At 70.2% G+C, this 22,154-nt stretch overlaps 6 protein-coding genes across 6 annotated transcripts; 3 read left to right on the forward strand and 3 right to left on the reverse strand.

Moving 5' to 3' along the window:
- The first annotated feature begins 342 nt into the window (after positions 1-342).
- Positions 343-2,336, forward strand: GADD45GIP1 (GADD45G interacting protein 1). Its single transcript, XM_075725118.1, has 2 exons — positions 343-674; positions 2,000-2,336. The coding sequence occupies exons 1-2, from the start codon at positions 343-345 to the stop codon at positions 2,334-2,336; spliced, it is 669 nt and encodes a 222-aa protein (XP_075581233.1).
- Positions 2,337-2,682: 346 nt separating this feature from the next.
- On the reverse strand, positions 2,683-7,010 carry RAD23A (RAD23 nucleotide excision repair protein A). The gene is made up of 9 exons (XM_075725156.1): positions 6,882-7,010; positions 6,133-6,294; positions 5,875-6,053; positions 5,519-5,574; positions 5,032-5,159; positions 4,879-4,954; positions 4,282-4,412; positions 3,311-3,466; positions 2,683-2,806 (listed from the first exon to the last, which is right to left on the reverse strand). The coding sequence occupies exons 1-9, from the start codon at positions 6,951-6,953 to the stop codon at positions 2,693-2,695; spliced, it is 1,074 nt and encodes a 357-aa protein (XP_075581271.1). The 5' UTR covers positions 6,954-7,010; the 3' UTR covers positions 2,683-2,692.
- Positions 7,011-7,476: 466 nt separating this feature from the next.
- Positions 7,477-10,183, reverse strand: CALR (calreticulin). The gene is made up of 9 exons (XM_075725155.1): positions 10,087-10,183; positions 9,064-9,165; positions 8,777-8,980; positions 8,608-8,702; positions 8,321-8,530; positions 8,129-8,242; positions 7,905-8,048; positions 7,734-7,826; positions 7,477-7,659 (listed from the first exon to the last, which is right to left on the reverse strand). The coding sequence occupies exons 1-9, from the start codon at positions 10,181-10,183 to the stop codon at positions 7,477-7,479; spliced, it is 1,242 nt and encodes a 413-aa protein (XP_075581270.1).
- A 1,135-nt stretch (positions 10,184-11,318) lies between these two features.
- Positions 11,319-14,684, forward strand: FARSA (phenylalanyl-tRNA synthetase subunit alpha). The gene is made up of 13 exons (XM_075725211.1): positions 11,319-11,474; positions 11,556-11,693; positions 11,769-11,867; positions 12,427-12,545; positions 12,630-12,722; positions 12,819-12,947; positions 13,033-13,148; positions 13,239-13,323; positions 13,427-13,526; positions 13,616-13,784; positions 13,853-13,930; positions 14,335-14,449; positions 14,528-14,684. The coding sequence occupies exons 1-13, from the start codon at positions 11,319-11,321 to the stop codon at positions 14,631-14,633; spliced, it is 1,503 nt and encodes a 500-aa protein (XP_075581326.1). The 3' UTR covers positions 14,634-14,684.
- Positions 14,685-15,264: 580 nt separating this feature from the next.
- SYCE2 (synaptonemal complex central element protein 2) lies at positions 15,265-16,796 on the forward strand. Its single transcript, XM_075725247.1, has 3 exons — positions 15,265-15,367; positions 15,673-15,851; positions 16,602-16,796. The coding sequence occupies exons 1-3, from the start codon at positions 15,265-15,267 to the stop codon at positions 16,794-16,796; spliced, it is 477 nt and encodes a 158-aa protein (XP_075581362.1).
- Positions 16,797-17,500: 704 nt separating this feature from the next.
- On the reverse strand, positions 17,501-21,283 carry GCDH (glutaryl-CoA dehydrogenase). Its single transcript, XM_075725119.1, has 10 exons — positions 21,184-21,283; positions 20,889-21,029; positions 20,222-20,284; positions 19,146-19,316; positions 18,624-18,753; positions 18,328-18,547; positions 18,151-18,254; positions 17,922-18,047; positions 17,681-17,841; positions 17,501-17,592 (listed from the first exon to the last, which is right to left on the reverse strand). Exons 1-10 carry the CDS (start codon positions 21,281-21,283, stop codon positions 17,501-17,503), a joined length of 1,308 nt encoding a protein of 435 aa, XP_075581234.1.
- Positions 21,284-22,154: the final 871 nt, after the last annotated feature.

Raw genomic sequence — 22,154 nt, forward strand, 5'->3', positions numbered from 1 at the left:
GGAGCATCGCGGCGGGGAGCGCCCCCCCCCCCCGCTTCCAGCCGGGTTTCGGGGTCCCCGCCCCGAGGCGGAGCCCCCCGGGGTCCCCCAACACCGAAGGGGTGCCCCCCCCCGGGGTCCCCCCTGCTCCCGGGGTGCCCCCCCCCAGCGTGTGTCCCCCCCCCCTCAGACCCCCCTGGTATGAGCCCCCCCCCAGCTATCAGGGTCCCCCCACCCCCGGAGCCACCGCCCCCGGCTCCTCCCCCGCCCGTCACCTCCTGCCCGGCTTCCGCCCGCGCCTTCAGCCGCTTCCGCCCTCACCTTCCGCCGCTTCCTTTCCGTCACTTCCGCCGCCCGCGCAAGATGGCGGCGCCCGTAGGGCGAGCGCTGACGGCGGCACTGGGCCGGGCCCGGCTCTCGCTGGCGATCGCGGCCCCGGCGCGGCCCTACCGGGCGGCCCCGCTGCGGCCCCGGCCCGGCCCGGCCCCGGCGGACCCCGCGGATCTGCGGGCGGCGGCGCGGCGCTTCGGGCGGCTGGGGGAGGCGGCGGCTGTGCCGGTGTGGCGGCTCTGGCCGGACCCCGAGCGGCTGCGGGCGGCGGAGGCGGAGGAGCGCGAGTGGGACCCGCCGCTGCGGGAGGTGGAGGCGGCGCTGGAGCGGCGGGAGCGGGAGGAGGCGCGGCGGCGTGAGGAGAGGTGGGGCGGGGCGGCGGGGAGGGGCCCCGGCGGCGGGTTTGGGGGGGCCCGGGGGTGAGCGGGGGCACTGGGGGAAATGGGATCGGGGCGGGGGGGGGCACTGGGAGAACCGGGATGGGGAACCGGGGCGGGGGGAGAACTGGTGGAAACTGGGAGAACTGGGACTGGGCACACACTGGGAGAACTGGGGGCACCGGGATCGGGGGGACACGAGGCACTGGGAGCACTGGGATCGGGGGGACACGAGGCACTGGGAGCACTGGGGGCACTGGGAGAGCTGGGATCAGGCCTGGGGAGCACTGGGGGCACTGGGAAAACTGGGATCAGGCCTGGGGTGGTACTGGGGGTATGCTGGTGGCACTGGGAGAACTGGGACTGGGCCTGGGGACACACTGGGAGAACTGGGGGCACCGGGGGGAGGGGACACAAGGCACTGGGGACACTGGGATCGGGGGGACACGAGGCACTGGGGGCACTGGGATTGGGGCTGGGGAGACACTGGCAGAACTGGGATCAGGCCTGGTAGGGGGGCACTGGGGGTATGCTGGTGGCACTGGGAGAACTGGGATGGGGAACTGGGGCAGGGGGAGAACTGGTGGAAGCTCGGAGAACTGGGATTGGGGAGAACTGGTGGAAACTGGGGGAACTGGGCCTGGGGACACACTGGGAGAACTGGGACCAGGGGGACATAAGCCACTGGGGGCACTGGGAGCACTGGGACTGGGGCAGGGGGAGAACTGGTGGCACTGGGAGAACTGGTGGCACTGGGTCCGGGGGGACACAAGGTACTGGGAGCACTGGGACTGGAGAGATATGAGGAACTGCGACCAGGGGGACACGAGGCACTGGGAGCACTGGGGGTACTGAGAGAGCTGGGATCAGGCCTGGGGCGGCACTGGGGGTATGCTGGTGGCACTGGGAGAACTGGGACTGGGGACTGGGTGGGGACAACTGGTGGAAACCAGGGGCACATGAGGCACTGGCAGCACTGGGGGCACTGGGACCAGGGGGACACGAGGCACTGGGGGCACTGGGCTAGGGGCACAGAAAGCACTGTGGGCACTGGGACCAGGGGGACACAAGGCACTGGGAGCACTGGGGCAGGGGGACACGAGGAACTGGGAGCACTGGGTCTGGGGGTACATGAGGCACTGGGATCACTGGGCCAGGGGGACACGAGGCACTGGGCTGGGGGCACATGAGGCGCTGGGAGCACTGGGCTGGGGGCACACGAGGCACTGGGGGCGCTGGGCTGGGGGCACATGAGGCACTGGGGGCACCGGGCCGGGGCCGTTCCCACCGCGGGGCCCCTCGCTGTCCCGCAGGCAGCAGCGCATCGCCCAGAGCCTGGCGGCGATGCCGGCGCGGGTCAGCACCTGGCGGCAGGAGCGGGCGCGGGCGCGGGAGCGGGCGCGGCAGGATGCAGCGCGGCGGCAGCGGCTGCTGGCTGAGGTGGGGCTGGGGGGGCTCCCCCGTGCCGGGGCCTCCCCCCGCAGCGGCCCCCAGGCCCAGGCGCTGCTGCAGGAGCTGGAGCGGCGGCAGCGGCGGGAGGAGAAGCGCCGGCGGCGGCAGGAGCAGGAAGAAGCCGCCCGCAGCGCCATGGCCGCCGCCGAAGCCGCCGCCGCCTCCCGGCCCCGCCCCGAGAGCACCGGGGCCTCCTGAGCCCCCCCCCCCTCAAATCACACCCAGGCGACCCCAAAATGGGTTTAAAATTTTGCTTTTAATCTCTTCCCCCTCCCGAGTTGTGGTTCTTCCCGTGGTGCCGCCGCCCCCTCCCCCCCCCAGGGCCAAACAGGGGAAGGGCGTGTCAGGGGAGGGGTGGGGACACCCACGGGACAAAGCGGTTTTGTCGAGCACCCACCAGCGTGGGGGGGGGGGGGGCCGCACCCGTCGCTCCCTCGGGGCGTGGCGGGGCCCGGGGGGGGTCCCGGCTTCCCAAAAGGACAGCGCGGCTCCCACAGCCCCGGGGAGGGGGATCCCCCCCCCCCTGGAGCTGGGGGGCGCCTGCCCCGGCCCCCTCAGTCGTCGTCGAAGTTCTGGCTGAGCAGGAAGTTGGCCGCCAGGTTCTCGTTCTTCTCGCAGGCGAAGTAGGCCTGGATCACCAGGCTCTCGGGGAAGCCCAGTGCCTTCAACTGCAAAGGGGGGGAGAGCGTTCACTCTGGGTCCTACTGACATCTGGGGGCAGGCACAGCTTCCTACCACCACTGTTAACTCTGGATCCTAATGGTACGTCTCGCTGGCCTGTACACGTTATCAACTGGGAGCATAACTCTGGTCCCTAACGATGGCTGAAAAGTAGTATTGCTTTCCTGGTTCCCACTAACAGCTGCTTTCTGGAGCTGTTAATTCTGGAGCCTAGTGACCACAACCCAACCGCTGCCATTTGTAACAGCCCTAAGAACACGGTGTCTCCCGCTAGCATTAAGTCTCGGCCCTTATAATGGCTCTAAGCGAGGCGTTTCCCTGATCTCAGCGCTGTAAACTCTGGTTCTTACTGACAACGAGTCACTTGCAACAACTTGTAGCTGCAAATCGAGCACGCTGTTGACTCTGGTCCCTACTAACAGCAAGGAGCTCTCTCTGCAGCCTGCCGATAGGTGAAAGCCACTGCTGCCGCGGTGCCCGCTCGCCCTTACCCTTTCTATGGCTTCTTTTTCCTGAGGCGTCACCTGGATGTAGTTCATCTGCGGGGACTCGTCCCCAATGGCGCCCATCTCCCCCTCGAGGTCGCCCAGCTCCCCCAGCGGCTCGTTCAGCATCTGGATGAACTGCTCCTGGTGCTGGCTGATTTGCTGGGGGAGGGAGGGAGGGCAGGGGGGTGAGTCGGGGGGTCCCAGGGGTTTGAGGGTAGTCCCAGGGTGTCCTGCGGGTCCTGGGGATTCCAGGGGGGTCTCAGAGGGATCCTCGAAGTTCCAGGGAGGTCCTGGGGGGATGTTCCAGGGGGTCCCAAAGGGTCCCAGGGATTCCAGGGGGGTCCTAGGGGTTCCAGAGGGGCTCCCAGAGAGGATCTCAGGGGGTCACAGGGATTCCAGGGCAATTCTAGGGGTCCCAGAGGGGGTCCCGGGGGAGATCACAGGGGGTCCCAGTGGATTCCAGGGGGGTCCCAGAGGGACCCTAGAGATTCCAGGGAGGTCCTTGGGGGGAGGAGGGTGGGTGTCCAGGAGATCCTAGGGGTCCTAGAGGGGGTCCTGGGGGAGATTCCAGGGGGTCCCAGTGGATTCCAGAGGGACCCTAGAGATTCCAGGGATGTCCTTGGGGGGAGGAGGATGGGTGTCCAGGAGATCCTAGGAGTCCCAAAGAGGGTCCCGGAGGGGAGTCCTGGGAGGGTCCCAGAGAGACTTTAGAGGTTCCAGGGAGGTCTGGGGGGGGGAGGGGGCTTCCAGGGGATCCTAGGGGGGTCCTGGGGATCCCAGGGGGGTAAAGCGGGATTCCAGGGGGATCCTAGGGGTCCCAGAGGGGGTCCTGGGGGGATCCCAGCAGAGTCCTGGGGGTGTCCCAGAGAGACTTTAGAGGTTCCAGGGAGGTCCTGGGGGAGGTTCCAGGGTATCCTAGGGGGTCCTGGGGATCCCAGGGGGGTCCTGGCGGGGTCCCAGGGGGGTGCGGGTACCTGGAGCAGCTGGGGGTTCTCCTGGCCCAGCTGCTGGAGCAGGGCGGGCAGCAGGGCCGGGTTCTGCTGGATCACCTGCCGCATATTCTGGAACTGGGGCTGCTCCCGCAGGAACTCCAGCGGGTTCTCCCCTGCCGGAGGGTGGGGTCAGTGGGTGGGGCCTGACCGGGCCACACCCATGGGGCAGGACCTGGCTATGACACCCACCCCAGGAGGCGGAGCCTCCCCAAGCCCCACCCCGGGAAGGTGGGGCCTCCCCAAGCACTGCCCAAAAGCACAGCCCCGCCCACCCCAACAGCTCCTGCCTCCAGCCAGGCCACACCCACAAAGGGGGCGGGGCATGCCCCGGCCACACCCCCACCCAATGAGCACAAAGACCCAAGCTTCCGGGGGGAGGTGCTTATCACTAGCCCCACCCCAAAGGGGAGGAGCATCTAGGCCCCGCCCCCAGCTTGACCACTCCCTCAAGCCCCACCCCAGGCCATGAGCCCGCCCACTGGGGAGGGGCTACAAGCCCTTTGAGACCACCCCATGGGGTGTGGTCATGCCAGGCCCCGCCCACTGGGCATGTCCCCATCGAAGCCCCGCCCCACCAACCTTCGGGCGCCGGCTGCTCCGGGGGGCGGCTCTCCTGCACCGGTGGGCGCTCGGGCTCAGGGCTGCCAGGGATGCCCTGGGGACAGCGGGGGTCAGGGGGGGCCCTGAGCACCCCCCCCAGCCCCCGGGACCCCCCGCACCCCCCCGGCTCACCGTCAGCAGGTACTCGACGGCGCGGTGGGGGTTGTTGTAGCTGGCGCGTAACGCGGCCACCACCCGCTCCCGCTCGTAGCCCATCGACATGATCTCCGTCAGCATCGTCTCATACTCCGAGCCCGTCACTGCCGGTCCCGCGTCAGCGCTGGTCCTGGGACCCCCCCCCGGCACCAAGACCCCCACCCACCCGCCTCTCTCATTTACCTTCGCTGCCCCAAGGACCCCAAACTCCAAATTCCCTCACCCCCCCCCACATTCCCTCAACTGGGGACCCCAAAAACATTTCCCACGATGCCTCCCTCCATCCCCCATCCCCACTCAGGACCCCCCTGCACCTCCCTGAGCGCCCCCAGTGTCAGGGGCCACCAGGTGCCGGGAAGCCCCCACCCCTCTGGGGACCACAAGCCCCCACGCCCCTCCGCATCCCTCCCCCCATGCCCAAGGGAAGCCCCCACCCCCCCATCCCGTGCACCCTGGCACCCACCGAGGGTGGAGGCGGCGTCGGCCGAGCGCCCCGCACTACCTGGGGGGGGAACAGAGCTGTGGATTCAAGAGAGAGTTGTGGCAGCCGAGGCTTTTCTGGGAGCTCCAGGGCACAGCTGGCCCCCCAAAAACCCCCTGTAGCCCCATAAACCCCCCAGTACTGACCCAACCCCAGCCCCCACTCTTCTGCTATTCCTCCTCCAAATCCGTGCTGGCCCCTAATACCCTCACAGCCCCCCCAAAACGCTTTGCTTCAGGCTCTCCTGTGCCCCATGTGCCCCGGCCACAGGATCCGCCAGAATCGGCCCCCCCAAATGCCCCCTGGTTCGCCCTCCTCGGGGCTCTGCCCTGCCTTACCCTGCCGCGGGCTCGGAGAGGGTGAGCGGAGGGAGGTCGGGGGCCGGTGTCTCCTCACTGGGGGCAGCCGGTGGCGGGGGGACGGCGTCAGCGGCCGGGGGGGGCCCTGGTGCCGCCGGAGGCTCCGCGGTGCCACCGGCTCCAGCCTCGGGGGCTGTGGTGCCCAACGCCGACTTAGCCTGCGGGAGGGGGCCGTGAGCGGGCAGGGGGGGCTGAGTAGGGGTCCCATTTTGGGGGAGGGATCTGGGGGATTCCCACCTTGGTCACCATGACGACCACGAAGTTCTTCTCGTCGATGCGGTACTCGCGGATGGGGACGTCATCGCTCAGGATCTTCCCGGCGTAGATGAGCTTCTGCCCGGCCACGGGGAAGGCATCGCTGCCCTTCTCCGCCTCGATCTTCTCCTTCAGTGCCCGCACCTGGGAACGCAGGGAGTCGGGGGCAGCCCCCAAAGAGGGTCACCCCAAAATCACGGGGACCCACCAAAACCAGCGAGGGCCCCTCCAAGATGGGGGAGTCATCGCCGCGCCTGGGGCCGGCAGAGCGACAGCCTCTGGGGAGGCCGCTCCAAGCCCGGGGAGCTTCAGCCAGCCCTGATAATCAGCCCCAGCCAAATAATTCCCCTCCCGGCCTCCCTGGCGCACAGAGGAGCCCGGTATCCGAGCCGGGGGTACTCGGGGGAGCCGCAGGCTGCACGGTGACGGGAACCGCCCCGTTACCCCCTCCCGAAAGGAGGCAGGAGGGGACGCAGAGCGCTCCCGGCGCAGGCGAACCCCCCCTCGCCCCGCGTACCCCGCACACGGCACCGGGAGGGCCCGCAAGGACCCGAAAGGGCCCCGCGAAGGCGCAGAAGCCGCAGGCGGCCCCGGTCCCGGGGGAGCCGGACCCCCGCCGCGGGTGGGAGCGGGATCCGGGCCGCCTCAGGCCGGCGGGGGGTGAGGTGAGGCCCGGCCCCGCCCGCCCCGCGGGCCGCTCCCGGTGGCGCCCGCCCCGGGCCGGGCCTCACCGTTTCGTGCGGCTCCATACGGATCTTGAAGGTTTGCTGCTGCAGCGTCTTCAGCGTCACGGTCACCGCCATGGCGCGGCGGCGGCTCCTCCCGGGCGGCCCCACAACATGCAACTCACGCCGCCGCCATCTTAGGCGCCCCGCCGCTTCCGCCACGTGACGCGCGGCCGGAACTGCGTCACGGCGCGGGGCCCTTCCCGCCCGCGCCCCCGTCACGTGATAGGGGAAGGAAAAAAAACCGGGACCGGCGTCACGTGAGCGACTAGGCGGCACAAAATGGCGGCGGCGCGCGGCAAGATGGCGCAGGGAAGCGGAGCGGAGACAGGGACGAGCGTTAATTTAATAGAAACCGGATCGCGACACCCGTACAGCCACGTGCGCCCGCGGAGCCCCAACCCCCGCCGGTACCGGGGGGGTCCCACCACCCCCCCGCCCGCCCCCCGCCCCCTGGTACCGGCGCCCTTCCTGAGTCCTCGGCCCGGCCCCCCGCTCCCCGGGCCCGCAGCCGGGCGGGCGGCGGCGGCCATAGAAAAGAGTCCAGGTCTCACAGAGACATTACGGTCCCGCCCCGGGGCCGGCCGGGCCGCGCCGCCCCTCACAGCTCGTCCCGCGGGGCCGCTTCCGCCTCCTCGGGCTCGGCCTCGGGCTCCTCCTCATCCTCCTCCTCATCATCATCCCCCTCCTCGTCCCCCTCCTCCTCCTTCTGCTGCTTCTCCTCCTCCTCCTGCTTCTTCCGCTGCTCCTCGTCCTGCTGCTCCTTCATCTTCCTCTCTGACTCCTGCGGGACACAGCGGGGGTCACCAGGGGGCTCACGGGGAGACTGGGGGGGTGCTCCCCCATCCCCTCCCCTACCTTGGTAGCCCCCCAGGTCTCATTCCCGATCTCCTCTGCCAGCTTCTCGTCATCCGTGATGAGGAAATTATCAAAGATGGTGCCAGACTTCACCTGTGGGACAAGACAGGGGTTCAGGGGGGTTTGGGGGACACGCACCGGCCCTGGGGGGGACACCTGCACCCCACGCACCTGCCAGAGGTCGAGGCCGATGACACCGAAGCTGTCATAGGCGTAGAGGTGGGGGTCAGGGCTGTACTCGGGGTTGTCGATCTCGGGGTGCACCCACTTCCCCTTGTAGTCAGGGTTGTCGATCTGCCGGGGCCGCCAGTCGCCCTGGGGGGACAGGGACGTCAGGGGGAGGCAGGGGGACCCGGCCCGGCCCCTGGAGCCCCCCTGCAGACGCCCAGCCTCACCTTGTACTCGGGGTTCTGGATGACAGGGGGCTCCCACTCCCCGTCCATCTCCTCATCCCAGTCCTCCGGCTTCTTGGCGTCCGGGTCAGGGATGTGCTCTGGCTTGTCCCAGTCCTGGGGGGCCAGGGTGGGTCAGGGCACTGCCACAGCCCCCCCCCCGAGCCCCCCAAGCCCCCCAGAGCTGCCCCAAACCTCAGGCTTGGTGTCCTCGGGGTCATCGATCTTGGCCCGCTCATCCCAGTCATCGGGTTTCCGGGCCTCAGGGTCCTTGATCTTCCTGGGAGGCAAAAAGTCCCAGTCCTCCTCCAAGCTGCCCGACTCCACGCGCCCATTGTCGATCTTCACCTCATAGGTGTTGTCAGGCCGGACCACCAGCGTGTAGAGGTGGGTGAACTCGTCGTCCTGCACGGAGGGACAGCTCAGCAGGGCCAGGGATCCCCCGTGGCACAGGGCCGGGACCCCCAGGGCCCCCCACCCACCTTGCAGCGGATGTCCTTGTTGATCAGGACGTTCTTCCCTTTGTAGTTGAAGATAACGTGGACCTTCTTGGTGCCGGGGCCGCAGATGTCAGGGCCTGGGAGGGGACAGAGGGTGACGGGGGGTCCCGCGCAGTGCCATGGGGGGCCACGGTGGGGGCCGGGGACCCACCAAACATGATGTTGTACTCCGAATCGCCATGCATGTCCTCCTGGTTCAGGCTGGCCGGGAAGAGCTTGACGTAACCGCCGCCACAGTCAATGTTCTGCTCGTGTTTCACTGTGAACTGCACCACCAGCGTCTTGTCCCGGTTGCTGAATGGCTCGAAGCGGGAGGAGATGGCGTAGAACCGGGCGTCCTGGCTGGTTTGGATGCCTGCGGAACACGGGTGCGTTGGGGTAGGGGGGACTCACAGCCCTTGGGGTCTCCACCTGGCCCAGCCCCGGGGATCTTCTCACCTTTGTCCTTCTCTGCATCACCGTAAAACTTCCCAGCCGTGAGGACAAACCGGCCGTAGTCAGGCTTGTGCTTCGATTCCACCCACCGGCGGGTCCAGGCATCTGTGGGAGGGGAGCGCTCAGGATCCCAAGCCCCCTCCATGGCTGGGGATTCAGTTCTCTCCCCCCAGGTGCAGAGCCGGAGGCAGGGCAGCTCCCAAGGCCCATCACACTCCAGAGGAGCCCATCAAGGGGAGCTGCCCACCTGCACCTGCAGCCAGAGCTGGGTCCCTCCCACACTGATCCTCTCCCCCCTCCTTTACTGGGAGCCCCAGAGGGAGCTCCAGGGGTGTCTCTTGCTGTAGGGCTGCAGGAGAATTTGGGGTCCCAGGGAAGGACAAACCCCCAGCAGGAGCCAGCTCCTGTCCAGCCTCTCCCCATGGGGAACACCCCAGCCCCCAAATGTCACCTCCCCTGGGGAGCCCCCACTCCTGACAGTCCCCACCCACTGTCCCTCTGGCCCCCCACGCTGGGGAGGGTCTCTCAGCCCTGTTTCCTCCCAGGGCCCCAGTCCCCAGCCCAGGGCAGGCCTCCAACACAAAGTTCTCCCCAGGACCACCCATGCAAGTGAGCCCTGAACCCCCTCCATCTTTCTCCTGACCCCCACCCTAGACCTCTCAGCCCCCCCTTACCTCCCCCAGCTCCACCTGAGCACTGACCCAGAGCCCTCGGCCCCCTGCATCCCTCCAACGACCCTCACCCTTCCCAGCCCATGTCCCTCATCCCCCATATGACCCTCATCCTCCTCAGCCCAGGTAAGACCCCTCAGCCCACCACCACAGCCCCGACCTCCAGCTCAGGGCAGGCCTCCAGGCTCCCCTGTACCCTCCCTCACCTCAGGGAACACCCTGGGTCCCCACAGCCACCTCCCTCACCTCAGGGGACCGCCCCCTCAAGCCCCTCCACCTCAGGGGACCCCCAGATCCCCACAGCCTCCCTCCACCTCAGGGAACCCCACCCTCACCCCCCCAGGACCCCCCTCACCTCCATCCCCGAACTCCTCCCGGAAGAACTGGGTGGGCCCGGCCGCCGCCAGCGCCAGGAAGGCGCCGAGCACGACGGGGAGGCTGAGGCAGCTCATGGCGGCGGTCCCACGCGGCGCGGCCCGGTTTTCCCCTCCCTCCCGGCCCGGCGGCGCCCGGCACTGCGGAGGGGGGCGGTGGCTGCGCCCCCCTTTTATGCGCCCGCCGCCCCTCGGCCCGCCCCCGGCCCCGGCCCATTGGCCCGCGCCCGCGCAGGGCCCGCTCCCATTGGCCGCCCGCCCGCTGGCCGGCGGCGACGGCGCCCCCGAACGTTGGCGTCCCAGATGGCCGCTTCCCATTGGTTGAGGGCGATGGCCAATGAGGAGTGACCACGCGTTCGGAGGGAGACGCCCCCCCGCGCGCTCCTGTCCTCCCTTCGCTGGGTGCGTCACCGCAGTCACGTGGGGCCCGGGCGCTCTTAAAGGGCCAGGCCTCCCGCGGACCACGTGGGGGGCGGTGCTCGCCATCTCATAATAGCACCTGGAAGAGGATCGGGGCCAGGACACGGCAGGGGAATCCGTGGGGTGGGGACACGGATGGGTCACGATGCACGGCACAGGCGGTCTCTCTCTCGTCTCAGGGCTCTATGACCTAATATGGACCTGTGATGCACTGATGATGTAATAATTGCACACATGAAACCCAGGAAGGTGCAGACCTGGGGGGCTGCGCTAATGAGCTGCTGGCGCCCCCCTCCCGATCTGGCCCCAGGGGGCTGTCATCATGGAGACAGCACGCCCGGGGTTGGTGTCGCCATGGCGACAGGCCAGGCCCGGCGTCGTTGTTGCCATGGTGACAGGTGTGGGGGTGGCGTGGAGGGGTGTCCCTGTGGCTGCCAGCGCTCCCTGCCACGGGGCCGGGGAGGGGGGGGACGCACACCGGCCTGCCACTGCACCGAGAGCCTCGCTAGGCCAGGCCGCGCACAGAGGCAGGCAGTGAAATCGCCGAGCGCCTCATGACGTCACCCTGCTGCCTCACGACGTCATAGCTGTCCATCAGTACCTAGCAGTCTGCCCCTCCCTTCCCAATGACACCCGCGGAGTCTCACTGCGCTCAAGATGGCGCTCCGCCGCACTCAAAATGGCGCCCCGCCGCACCCAAGATGGCGCCGCGCCCAAGATGGCGGCCGCCGCGCTCCGCCCCGCACGGCGCCTCCGCTTCCGGCGGGCCCCGGGAGCGTTTCCGGTCGGCGCGATGTCGCCGAGCGTGGCCGAGCTGCTGCTGCAGCGGCTGGAGCGGGAGGCGGCGGGGCCCGGCGGCGGCCTCTGCAGCCTGGAGGCGGCCGCCGCGCTCGGCCTCGACCACCAGACGCTCGTCGGTGCCGTAAAGAGCCTGCAGGCGCTGGGGGAGGTGGGAGCGCCGGGGTCCCGGGGTGCGGGCTCGGGGAGCCGAGCTGAGCCCCGGTGGCGACCCCGCTGCCGCTCCCCGTAGGTGATCGAGGCGGAGGCGCGGGCGGCGACGCGGTGGGAGCTGAGCGCCGAGGGCGCGGAGGTGCTGCGGGACGGCAGCCCCGAGGTGCGGCTCTTCCGGAGTGTCCCGGCGGAGGGGCTGCCGCAGAGCGACGCCATGGTGGGTGCCGGGGGCCCGGGGGGCCCAGGGACACGGCGGGGGCTCGGGTCCCTCACGGCTGCCCCCTCCCCGCAGAAGCTGCCCGGCGGCTCGGTGGGCTTCAGCAAGGCCATGGCCAACAAGTGGCTGCGCCTGGAGAAGGGGGCGCCTGGCGGCCCCCGCGTCCTCCGTGCCGTGAGTGTCGCGGGGGGACGGACGGGGGTCCCTGGGGACAGACGGACAGGCGTCTCCTGGAGCGTCCCCTGGAGCGTCCCGGGGATGGACGGACAGGGGTCCCCTGGAGCATCCCAGAGGGACTGGGTAGGACTGACGGACAGTGATCCCCTGGAGCACCCTGGGGACGGATGGACAGGGGTCCCCTGGAGCGTCCTGAGGACAGGTGGACAGACAGGGGTCCCTTGGAGCACCCTGGGGGGACCAGGAGGGGACAGAATGATGGGGTCCCCTGGAGCGTCCCAGGGATGGACGGACAGGGGTCCCCTAGAGCATCCTGGGGCTGGACAGATGGACAGGGGTCCCCTGGAGTGTCCTGGGGACGGACAGAGATCCCTTAGAGCACCCTGGGGGGACCAGGAGGGGACAGATGGACGGCATCCCCTGGAGAACCCCAGGGACAGACGGACAATGGTCCCTGGAGCGTCCTGGGGGGACCAGGGGTCCCTGTCCTCGCACCCTGTCCCCGGGGGCCCTGTCCCTGCTCGCCCCGTGACGCGGCCCCCCCCGTGTCCCGCAGGTGGCGGAGGTGCAGGACGGGGTGCAGCAGAGCCTGCAGCGGGTGCAGCGGGGGGAGGCCGAGAGCCTGCCCGAGCGCGACCGCACCGAGCTCAAGAGGAGGAAACTGCTGCTGGAAGTGTGAGCAGGGACGGGGTTTGGGGACGGGGGGTCAGGTCTGGGGGTGTCCCCTGACCCCCCCTCTTCCCCCCACCCACCCCCCAGCACCCTCAAATCCTACTGGATCCGCAAGGGCAGCGCCTTCAGCACCGCGGTGGTGCGGCAGGAGACGGAGCTGACACCAGAGATGATTGCCACGTGAGTCTGGGGTGACCCCCCCCCACCCCCCCAAAACCCCCCAATCCCTGCCATGACCACCCAGTCCCCCCCGTGACCCCCCAACCGCTCCCGCAGGGGCTCCTGGCGGCAGCGCCCCTTCAAGCCCTACAACTTTTCGGCGCTGGGGCTGCCACCCACCTGCGGACACCTCCACCCCCTGCTGAAGGTGCGCTCCCAGCTCCGCCAGATCTTCCTGGAGATGGGGTGAGTCCCGGGGGGGGGTCCCACGGCCGCGGCCTGCCTGCGACACCACCACAGCCCCCACCACTGACGCCGCCGCGGCCCCCAGGTTCACGGAGATGCCCACCGACAACTTTGTGGAAAGCTCCTTCTGGAATTTTGATGCCCTCTTCCAGCCCCAGCAGCACCCGGCCCGTGATCAGCACGACACTTTCTTCCTGCAGGGTGGGTGCTGCGGGCAGGGATAAAGGGGACCACCCCCACCACCCCCAAAACCTCACTGACCCCCTCTCTGTGTCTGTGCCCCCCACCCAGATCCCGCCGAGGCTCCCGAGCTGCCCACTGGCTACACGGCCAAGGTGAAGAAGGTCCATTCACAGGGCGGCTACGGCTCGCAGGGGTGAGAGCAAGGCCCCGGGGCGGGCACAGGTGGGATGGGGGGGCCGCGCACCCCCCTGCCCCGGGCTGTGCCCTCCACCCCCGGGCTGTGCCCCCCACCCCAGGTACAAATACGAGTGGCGGCTGGAGGAGGCGCGGAAGAACCTGCTGCGCACCCACACCACGTCCGCCAGCGCCCGCGCGCTCTACCAGCTGGCCCGGCAGGTGGGATGGGTTTTGGGGTGGGGGGGGGGGGGGACAGTTTGGGTGGGGGGACCCACCTGACCCCACCCCTCCTTTGCCATCCCCCCCAGGAGAAGTTCTCCCCGGTGAAATACTTCTCCATCGACCGGGTTTTCCGCAACGAGAGCCTGGATGCCACCCACCTAGCCGAGTTTCACCAGGTAGAGGGGCTGGTGGCCGACCGCGGCCTCACCCTCGGCCACCTCATGGGCATCCTCCGGCAGTTCTTCACCAAGCTGGGTACAGGGGGTGCGTGGCGGGGGGCCGGGGACTCCCCGGGACCCCCCCTCACCGCTCTCTGTCCCCAGGTATCACCCAGCTGCGCTTCAAGCCGGCCTATAACCCCTACACGGAGCCCAGCATGGAGGTGTTCAGCTACCACGAGGGTGAGGGGGGTCCCCGGGGGGCTGCATAGGCACCCCCAAGGAGTAGGGGGTCCTGGGGGTCTGCATGGGCCCCCAAGGAGCCCCGGGGTCCACATGTGCACCCACAGAACTGGGGGGGGGGGGGGGGGGGGGGGGTTGACCCCATGGTCTGCATGCACACACAGCCCTCCCAGAGTAAGGGGGGGCAAATTGGGTGACTTTTTGGGGTGGTACCAAGCTTAGCCTCTTTCTCCCTATGGGTTGGGGGGTGTTGGGGTGCCTTTATGGGGTGTCGAGGCTCTGGGGTCCAGCTATGGGGTGGCCGGGTCTCGCTCTCTCCGAGGTAGGGGGTCTGTGGGGTGCTCCATGCTTGGGGACCCCACCTGACCCCCTGCGGGGCGGGGGCCCCCCACCTCACCCCCCAGGGCTGAAGAAGTGGGTGGAGGTTGGGAATTCGGGTGTCTTCCGCCCCGAGCTGCTGCTGCCCATGGGGCTGCCGGAGAACGTCTCTGTCATCGCCTGGGGGCTCTCGCTGGAGCGGTGAGTCGGGGGCTGCTGGGGGGGCCCTGGCATGGGATGGGGGCCGCCCCCGCTGACCCCCCTTGTCTCCTGCACCAGCCCCACCATGATCAAGTACGGCATCAACAACATCCGAGAGCTGGTGGGGCACCGGGTCAACCTGCAGATGGTCTACGACAGCCCCGTCTGCCGCCTGGACACCTAGACCCCCGCTGCCCGGGGAGGGGTACCCCCTAATAAAGCCCCTTTAGCCAGCTGTGTGCCTGTGTCTGTGCCGGAGGCAGGGACATAAACCTCGGGGAGGGTTTGTTGTGCACAAGGGGGCTGGGGGGCCCCCCGGCCTCGCACCGCTCTGAGGGGGCAGCCATACCGGCCCTGCGGCCCTCCCCGGGGTGCCTCAGCCCGGTGGCCCCCGCACCGGGCCCCCTCGCCGCCCCTCAGCCGCTCTCCCCCGCCGCCGGGACCCCGCGGTGCGCCCCGACCCTACCGTGCCCCGGCGCCATCGCGGCTCCATCTCCTCAGCGCCTCTTCCCGCCTTTTCCCGCTCCGCTTTTTATTGGTCGCCCCCGCGGCCCCAGGCGGGCGCCGATTGGCCGGCGCAGGTGCCCGTCGCCCGCCGAGCTCCCGCCCACCGTGCTCCCCTCAGCGCTGTGAGGGGCGGCCGCGGGTCCCCGGCTCCGCTCTCCCCGCTCCGGGCTGCGGCCAGTGCCGGGCCCCGCTCCGCTGCCTGCCCCCTCCGCCGCCCCCCCCGGGTCCCCAGTGCCGGCGGTGGGACCCTCCTGGGGCTGGGGGTGTCGCAGGCCGCAGCGGCCCCCCCCGCCCCCCCCAGGATGGATATGTCGCGACAGGAGCATGAGGGCCCCGAGCCGGAGCCGGTGGCGGCCGACAGCCCCTTCTTCGCAGGGCTGAGCAATGATGAGTCCCCCGGCGAGGACCCTGGCAGGTAACACGCTTTCCACCCTCCATTGCCTCATAATTTAGAGCTGAGTGAAAAAAAAAAGAGCATATGGGGAGTGACAGCCCCAGCGTCGGTGCAGCAAGGGGGTGTCGTGGGCGACACGCACATCCCCTTGCCTGCAGGCCACCACGTTCATTAGCAGAGTTCCCGTTGCCCAATTAATGCAACCGGCCGGGCAGATTGTCCCCCTCCGGGCCTGGGCAGAGCGTGGCCCCGTCCCGGGGGGGTGCGTGCCCCTGAGACGTGGGTCCTGTGTTTCGGCCAAGGACGGAGGCGCTGCCTGCAGCCCCCCAGCCCGACGCAGAGGCGGCATTAGGCGGCCAGGCCTCCCAGTACTTCGCCTCGCTGGATGCCAGCGTCGGGAGCCTGCAGCAGCGCACGCAGCAGCTGATCAACAGCGTGAACGACAGCCGCAACGAAGACCACACCGTGATGAGCGGCTTCAGGGAGAGCCTGCTGCTGAAGGTGGGGAGCGTCAGGGGGGCTGCCGGCGCAAGGACAGCAGTGGGCAAGGAGACCCCCAGCCCCTCGCTGCCGAGCAGGGCCGCGCGGTCTCTGCTCGACGCGCTTAATCGCGTTATTCCGCCCGAATTAGCAGCAGGCTGCGGGGGGGCGGTGAGACGAGGTGCCACAGGGAGGGAGCGTGGTGCGAGCAGCCTCTCGCAGGGCGCCGGCGCCAGCTGCAGAGCCTGGTGTGCCGTATGCACCGGCGCTCACTGCCGTGGCGGGGGGAGCGGCCCCCAGCCCCTTCGGAGGGGCAGCTGCGCTGCCTCCAGCCCCATGTTGGGGAGCGGAGGGGATGCCAACAGCTTCCCCGTCCCTGCGCAGCCGCTGGCTGCCCTCAGCGTCCTCGCTCAGCTGCACGCTGCGCCGGACTTTGCTCCCACCGGCGTCCCTGCAGCCGGCGGGGGCCGTGCCGGCGGGGCGGGAGGGGGGCTCCCGCAGGCCCACGCACAGATGGCGGCCCGGCCTTGGCAGCTGCGACGCGCGGTGACCTGGCACTCGGTGGCTACCATGGCCGGCGCTCCGGCTACTGTGGGCGCAGCTGGCGGTGGCAGCCGCCAAGCCAGGCTGGGAGCTGCGCCAGCCCGGGCGGCCGCAGCTGCCACCCCCCCTCCAGGGACGGCAGCCGGGCGCCGGCCATGCCAGCAGCGCTGCCCACCCCGGCACCCCAGCAAGAGCTGTTCCCCCCCCTTTTCTGCCCTGGCACGGCAGGTTTCAGGCCTGGCGGAGCAGCTGGAGGAGCGGCTCTTCCACCTCTACGGCCTCCACAACGAGCTGATGCAGGAGCGGCTGCAGGAGCTGACTGAGGTGATGGCACGGGTGGGGCAGGCCAAAGAAGAGCTCCAGCAGGTTTTCCACACCATGGAGGCCGCCTACCGCGACCTCTGCCTGCAGCCCGAGACCTGAGCGGGGCCCCAAATCCGCAGGGGCCCCCCAGCCCCGCGGCAGCCTGCCTGCCCCACGAGCTGTTGCTGCTGTGCCAGGGCAGCGATGAGCAGGAAAGGGGGATTTTTGGCCCAAAAGGGCTTTTCCATTGCCATTGGCGTTCAGGTTCAGCATGAATAAAAAGATTTAAAAATCTCCCAAGCACTGAATCGGGGGGAGCTGCCCACGCTCTGCTGCCCGCTTGCCAGGGCAAAGCCCGCCGTGCAGAGCACGTGCCACAGCAGGGCTCCCTCCCGCACGGTGAAGCCGTGTCCCGGCAGCTTAATTAATGCTGATGAGGCTGGCACTGACGAACAGAGGCCAGCATGGGGTGGCTTTTCCACCGTTTATTGGCGAGTAGCCGCGAGGACGGCAAAGGCATTGGGGCAGTTCGCTGTCCAAGAGGCTCCGCGCCAAAGCCCGGCACAACCGGGCTGCCGGGTCCCATGGGTAATGCCAAGTCACATCAGTGACAGCGGGTCTGTTCGGCGGTACTTTGTCCTGTCGGTGACACCAAATCCTGTCGGTGGCACGGGTCCGGGCATCAGCGCCGTCTCCTCACGTCCTTCCCCGCGAGGAGCGGTCAAGTCCCCGATGGACGACGTCCTGGCCCCGCCGGCCGCGGCGCGAGGCTGGTCGTGCCGCAGAGCGTTGCAGCCACGTGCCGCCGGCGCCGTCACCCGCTGCTAGCCCCGCGGTGCTGGCGCCTTGCTGGGGGCAAAGGCCTGGATGCCGGTGATGGCTCTGCCCAGGATCAGCGCGTGGATGTCGTGGGTGCCTGCGGGCAAGGGAGCGGCCAGGTTTCGGGGGTGCCCAGCAGCGCCAGTGCCGGCAGGACCCTGTGGCCACAGCCGGCGCAGCGGTACCTTCGTAGGTGTTGACGGCCTCCAGGTTCATCAGGTGCCGGATGACGTGGTACTCGTCACAGATCCCATTCCCCCCCAGCATGTCCCGCGCCTCCCGGGCGATGGCCAGTGCCTTCCCGCACGAGTTGCGCTTCAGCATCGACACCATTTCGGGGGCCGCCCTGCGGGGACGGGGACACCGGCACCCCGCTGCCACACCCCTCCCCACGCCCAGCTCCGGTCCCCGCGCCGGGGCACCCACCTGCCCTCGTCCTTGAGGCGGCCGAGGCGCAGGCAGGCCTGCAGCCCCAGGGCGATCTCCGTCACCATGTCTGCCAGCTTCTTCTGCACCAGCTGGTTGCGCGCCAGCGGCCCCCCGAACTGGTTCCTGCGGCGGAGGGGGGACGGGTGGGACCCCCGGCTCCGGCGCACCCCCCCCGGCTCCGGCGCACCCCCCTGGCTCCGGCGCACCCCCCTGGCTCCGGCGTTACCTGTCGAGGACGTACTGCCGCGCCGTCTCCAAGCAGGCTTCGGCGGCGCCCAGCGCGCCCCAAGCGATGCCGTAGCGGGCGTGGGTCAGGCAGCCGAAAGGACCCTGGGGGGAGCGGGCGTCACCGGGAACCCCGTCCTGTGGCAGGGCCGCCCCCGCCCCGGTGCCCCCCGCTTACCGCCAGGCCGACGGCGTGGGGCAGCAGGTTCTCCTCCGGCACCTCCACGTCATCCATCAGGATCATGCCGGTGGTGGAGGCGCGGAGCGAGAACTTGCCCTCGATTTTTGGGGTGCTGAGGCCGGGCGTCCCCCGCTCCAGCAGGAACCCCCGCACCCGCTTGTCCTCCTCGCACACCGCCCACACCAGGCACAGGTCGGCCACCGGCGCGTTGGTGATCCTGGCCGGCGTAGGGGGGGTCATGGGGGGCGTCTGGGGGTGTCGGGGGGTCCCCGCGCCCCCAGTTCGGGGCTCACCAGGTCTTGGAGCCCCGCAGGGTGTAGGTTTTGGCGCTGGGGTTGTAGCGCGCCCGCGTCTCCATGCTCCCCGGGTCGCTCCCGTGGTTTGGCTCCGTCAGCCCGAAGCACCCCAGCAGCTCCCCCTGCGCTGGGGGGGGGCGTCAGGGGCACCCCAGGAACCCCATGGCCCCCCCCCGCCCCACAGACGCCTCCTCCTGCCCAACAGACCCCCCTCCTGCCCCACAGACCCCCCTTTTGCCCCATGGCTCCCTCCCCTGCCCCATGCCCCCCCTCCTGCCCCGCAGACCCTGCTCCTGCCCCACACCCCCCCTCTTGCCCCACAGTCCCCCCCTTTTGCCCCACGGTTCCCTCCTCCTGCCCCATGCCCCCCCTCTTGCCCCACAGACCCCTCCTCCTGCCCCATGCCCCCCTCTTGCCCCACAGACCCCTCCTCCTGCCCCATGCCCCCCCTCTTGCCCCACAGACCCCCCTCCTGCCCCACACCCCCCCCCGTGTCTGTGCCCCCCGCGCGGGTCTCACCCAGGGGGGGCAGGAAGCGGTCCCTCTGGGCAGGGGTCCCGTAGGCCAGGATGGGGTGCATGACAAGGGAGGACTGGACGCTCAGCACCGAGCGGTAGCTGCTGTCCACCCGCTCCAGCTCGCGCGTCACCAGCCCGTAGCCCACCGAGGTGGTGCCCGCACAGCCGTACCCTGGGGACAACATCACCCCACGCACATCCCTGGCTGTACCCCGTCACCCCACGCACACCCCCAGCCCCCTGAGCCGTACCCTGGGGACAGCATCACCCCACGCACACCCCTGGCTGTACCCCGTCACCCCACGCACGCCCCCGGCCCCCACCGGGGACAGCATCACCCCACGCACACCCCTGGCCGTACCCCATCACCCCATGCACACCCCTGGCCCCCCCGGGGACAGCGTCACCCCACGCACACCCCTGGCTGTACCCCATCACCCCACGCATGCCCCCGGCCCCCCGAGCCGTACCCTGGGGACAGCGTCACCCCACGCACACCCCTGGCCGTACCCCGTCACCCCATGCACACCCCCGGCCCCCCTGGGGACAGCGTCACCCCATGCACACCCCTGGCCGTACCCTGTCACCCCACGCACACCCCCAGCCCCCCCAGCTGTACCCTAGGGACAGCGGCACCCCATGCACACCCCTGGCCATACCCCGTCACCCCACGCACACCCCCAGCCCCCGCAGCTGTACCCTAGGGACAGTGTCACCCCACGCACACCCCTGGCTGTACCCCGTCACCCCACACACACCCCCGGCCCCCCCAAGCCGTACCCTGGCACCCCACACCGACCCCTGGCCCCCCCCAAACCCTCTCGTTGCCCCTGGGGGCATCCCAGCCCCTCCCCAGGGGTCCCAACACCCCTATGGCAACCTGCCCCCCCCCCCGCCAAAACACCCTGGTAGACCCAGGGGGGACCCCTGGCCCCCCACATCCACCCTTTGTAGCCCCCCAGCTCCCTCGCTGTCTCCAGCGGGACCCCAACTCCCCCCAGGGACCCCACAGCCCCCCCCCAAAGTCTCCCCCACCCTCTGGGGTGGTCCCCAGTCCCTCCATCGCCCCCCACTCACCTTTGATGGTGGGACCCAGCACCCCCAGCGCCCCCATTTCGGACACGATCTCCCGGTCAAAGACTGGGGGGGCACAGTGGGGCATGAGGGGGGACCCCTCCACCCCTGCCCCAACCTTAGCCCCCGAGGAGGGTGCTCGGGGGGTGCTGGGGAGGATTAGGGGGCAGCCATGGGGGACTGGGGGGATCTGGGGGTGCTGGGGGCATCGCAGGGACCTGGGGGGATTTGTGGGGGGTGCCTGGGGATAATGGGATAATCTGGGGAGGGTGGCAGGGGTGCCAAGGGGGTTCCCTGGGGTGCTGGAGGGGTATTGGGGGTGCCAAGGGGGTACCATGGGGTGCTGGGGGGGTATTGGGGGTGCCAAGGGGGTACCCTGGAGTGCTGAGGGGTGTATTTGGGGTGCTGGGGCTGTACTTGGGGTGCTGGGGGGGTACTGGGGATGCTGGGGGGGTACTGGGGATGCCAAGGGGGTACCCTGGGGTGCTGAGGGGTGTATTTGGGGTGCTGGGGGGGTACTGGGGAGGCTGGGGGCATATTTGGGGTGCTGGGGGGGCACCAATACCAAGGGCAGAATGGGGATGACAGGTTTGGGCAGTTCGGGGGGGAGTGGTTCGGGGGGTGTCTGAGGAGACGGGGGAGGATGTGGGGGGTCCCGGGGGTCCGGTACCCTCGTGGCGGTGGGCACGCAGCACGCGTGGCAGCAGCCGCTCCTGGCAGTACTTGTGCGTGGCGTCGCGCAGCAGCCGCTCCTCAGGGCTCAGCAGCCCCTCCAGCCCCAGCGGGTCCCGCCAGTCGAAGGGGGGTGCGGCTGCGGGGGCACCCCGGGAGGGTCAGCCCCAGCCCCACGGCTGCCCCACGCGGGTGCCCCCCCTGCACCCCCAGCAGCGGGGGGGGGGCGGGGGCGGTGGAAGGGAGGGGGTTTGGGGGTGTCGCCCCCCACACACCCCCCTGTCCCCACTCACCCTGCGGGGCGGGGGGGGCGGTGGCAGCCGTGGCCGTGCCCCCCCAGCGGGCGCCGCTGCGGAGCGGGCGCAGCAGTGGGGTGGCGAGTCGCAGCGCCATGGGGGTCTGGGGGGTCTGGGGGGGCGGCAGACGATGCAGGGACCCCCCCCAACCGCCCCCAGGGACCCCAACTGCCCCCAGGAACCGCCCCAACACTCCCCCATGGCCCCCAGCTGCCCCCAGGGACCCCCCCAGCTGCCCCCAGGGACCCCCAACTGCTCCCAGAGACCCCAAACTGCCCCCAGGGTCCCCCCAGACTGCCCCCGAGACCCCCAACTGCTCCCAGGAACCCCAAACTGCCCCCAGGGACCCCCCCAACTGCTCCCAGAGACCCCAAACTGCCCCCAGGGTCCCCCCAAACTGCCCCAAAGACCCCCAACTGTTCCCAGAGACCCCAAACTGCCCCCAGGGACCCCCCCAACTGTCCCCAGGGACCCCAAAACTGCCCCCACGGCCCCCAGGGACTCCCCCCAAACGCTCCCCCCCGGCTCCCAGGACCCCCCCTAAATCCCCTAAAGATTCCCAGGACCCTCAACCCCCCCCCAGGGACCCCCCAACCGCCTCAGGGCCCCCCCAGACACGCCCCGGCCCCCCCGCACCGTGCGAGCTCGGCGGCGGCGAACGGGCCCGGTGGAGCCCTTGACCGTGACGTCACGGGGGTGGGGCGGGGGCGTGACGGGGGGCGTGACGTTAACCCGCGCCTGCCCGGGCCGCGGGACCCCTAAAGCGCCGCCCGGGAGGGTTTGGGGCGCCGGGGAGGGGGCGTCCCCCCAGGGCTGCGGCTGCGGTCGCGGCCTGATGACGTGCATGATGACGTGTCAGCGCCCCCTCCCCGCAGCCGGTGACGCGCGGTGCCCCCGGTCGCAGGGAGGCGCGGGTCGGTGCCGCACAGGATTTATTGGCCCCGGGGCCCCCCCGGCCCCGGCCCCCC

Source organism: Pelecanus crispus, chromosome 27 (genome assembly GCF_030463565.1).
Source record: "Pelecanus crispus isolate bPelCri1 chromosome 27, bPelCri1.pri, whole genome shotgun sequence".
NCBI lineage: Eukaryota > Metazoa > Chordata > Aves > Pelecaniformes > Pelecanidae > Pelecanus > Pelecanus crispus.

Excerpts from the sequence above, each read along its gene's own strand:
- GADD45GIP1 (XM_075725118.1), top strand. The coding sequence starts at position 343 with ATGGCGGCGCCCGTAGGGCGAGCGCTGACGGCGGCACTGGGCCGGGCC. Across the intron at positions 675-1,999 it reads GCGCGGCGGCGTGAGGAGAG|GCAGCAGCGCATCGCCCAGA; the intron begins GTGGGGCGGGGC and ends GCTGTCCCGCAG.
- RAD23A (XM_075725156.1), bottom strand. The coding sequence starts at position 6,953 with ATGGCGGTGACCGTGACGCTGAAGACGCTGCAGCAGCAAACCTTCAAG. Across the intron at positions 5,160-5,518 it reads CGACGCCGCCTCCACCCTCG|TGACGGGCTCGGAGTATGAG; the intron begins GTGGGTGCCAGG and ends CGGGACCGGCAG. Across the intron at positions 3,467-4,281 it reads AGAACCCCCAGCTGCTCCAG|CAAATCAGCCAGCACCAGGA; the intron begins GTACCCGCACCC and ends TCCCTCCCCCAG.
- CALR (XM_075725155.1), bottom strand. The coding sequence starts at position 10,183 with ATGAGCTGCCTCAGCCTCCCCGTCGTGCTCGGCGCCTTCCTGGCGCTG. Across the intron at positions 8,049-8,128 it reads TCCAGAACCCCGAGTACAAG|GGCGACTGGCGGCCCCGGCA; the intron begins GTGAGGCTGGGC and ends CTGTCCCCCCAG. Across the intron at positions 7,827-7,904 it reads TCGGCCTCGACCTCTGGCAG|GTGAAGTCTGGCACCATCTT; the intron begins GTGCGTGGGGTG and ends CTTGTCCCACAG.
- FARSA (XM_075725211.1), top strand. The coding sequence starts at position 11,319 with ATGTCGCCGAGCGTGGCCGAGCTGCTGCTGCAGCGGCTGGAGCGGGAG. Across the intron at positions 13,324-13,426 it reads GGCGGCTACGGCTCGCAGGG|GTACAAATACGAGTGGCGGC; the intron begins GTGAGAGCAAGG and ends CCCCCACCCCAG. Across the intron at positions 13,931-14,334 it reads GGTGTTCAGCTACCACGAGG|GGCTGAAGAAGTGGGTGGAG; the intron begins GTGAGGGGGGTC and ends CTCACCCCCCAG.
- SYCE2 (XM_075725247.1), top strand. The coding sequence starts at position 15,265 with ATGTCGCGACAGGAGCATGAGGGCCCCGAGCCGGAGCCGGTGGCGGCC. Across the intron at positions 15,368-15,672 it reads GTCCCCCGGCGAGGACCCTG|CCCCCCAGCCCGACGCAGAG; the intron begins GCAGGTAACACG and ends CGCTGCCTGCAG. Across the intron at positions 15,852-16,601 it reads GGGAGAGCCTGCTGCTGAAG|GTTTCAGGCCTGGCGGAGCA; the intron begins GTGGGGAGCGTC and ends CTGGCACGGCAG.
- GCDH (XM_075725119.1), bottom strand. The coding sequence starts at position 21,283 with ATGGCGCTGCGACTCGCCACCCCACTGCTGCGCCCGCTCCGCAGCGGC. Across the intron at positions 18,754-19,145 it reads CCGCTTCCTGCCCCCCCTGG|CGCAGGGGGAGCTGCTGGGG; the intron begins GTGAGACCCGCG and ends GCCCCCCCCCAG. Across the intron at positions 17,593-17,680 it reads GGCCGTCAACACCTACGAAG|GCACCCACGACATCCACGCG; the intron begins GTACCGCTGCGC and ends CCTTGCCCGCAG.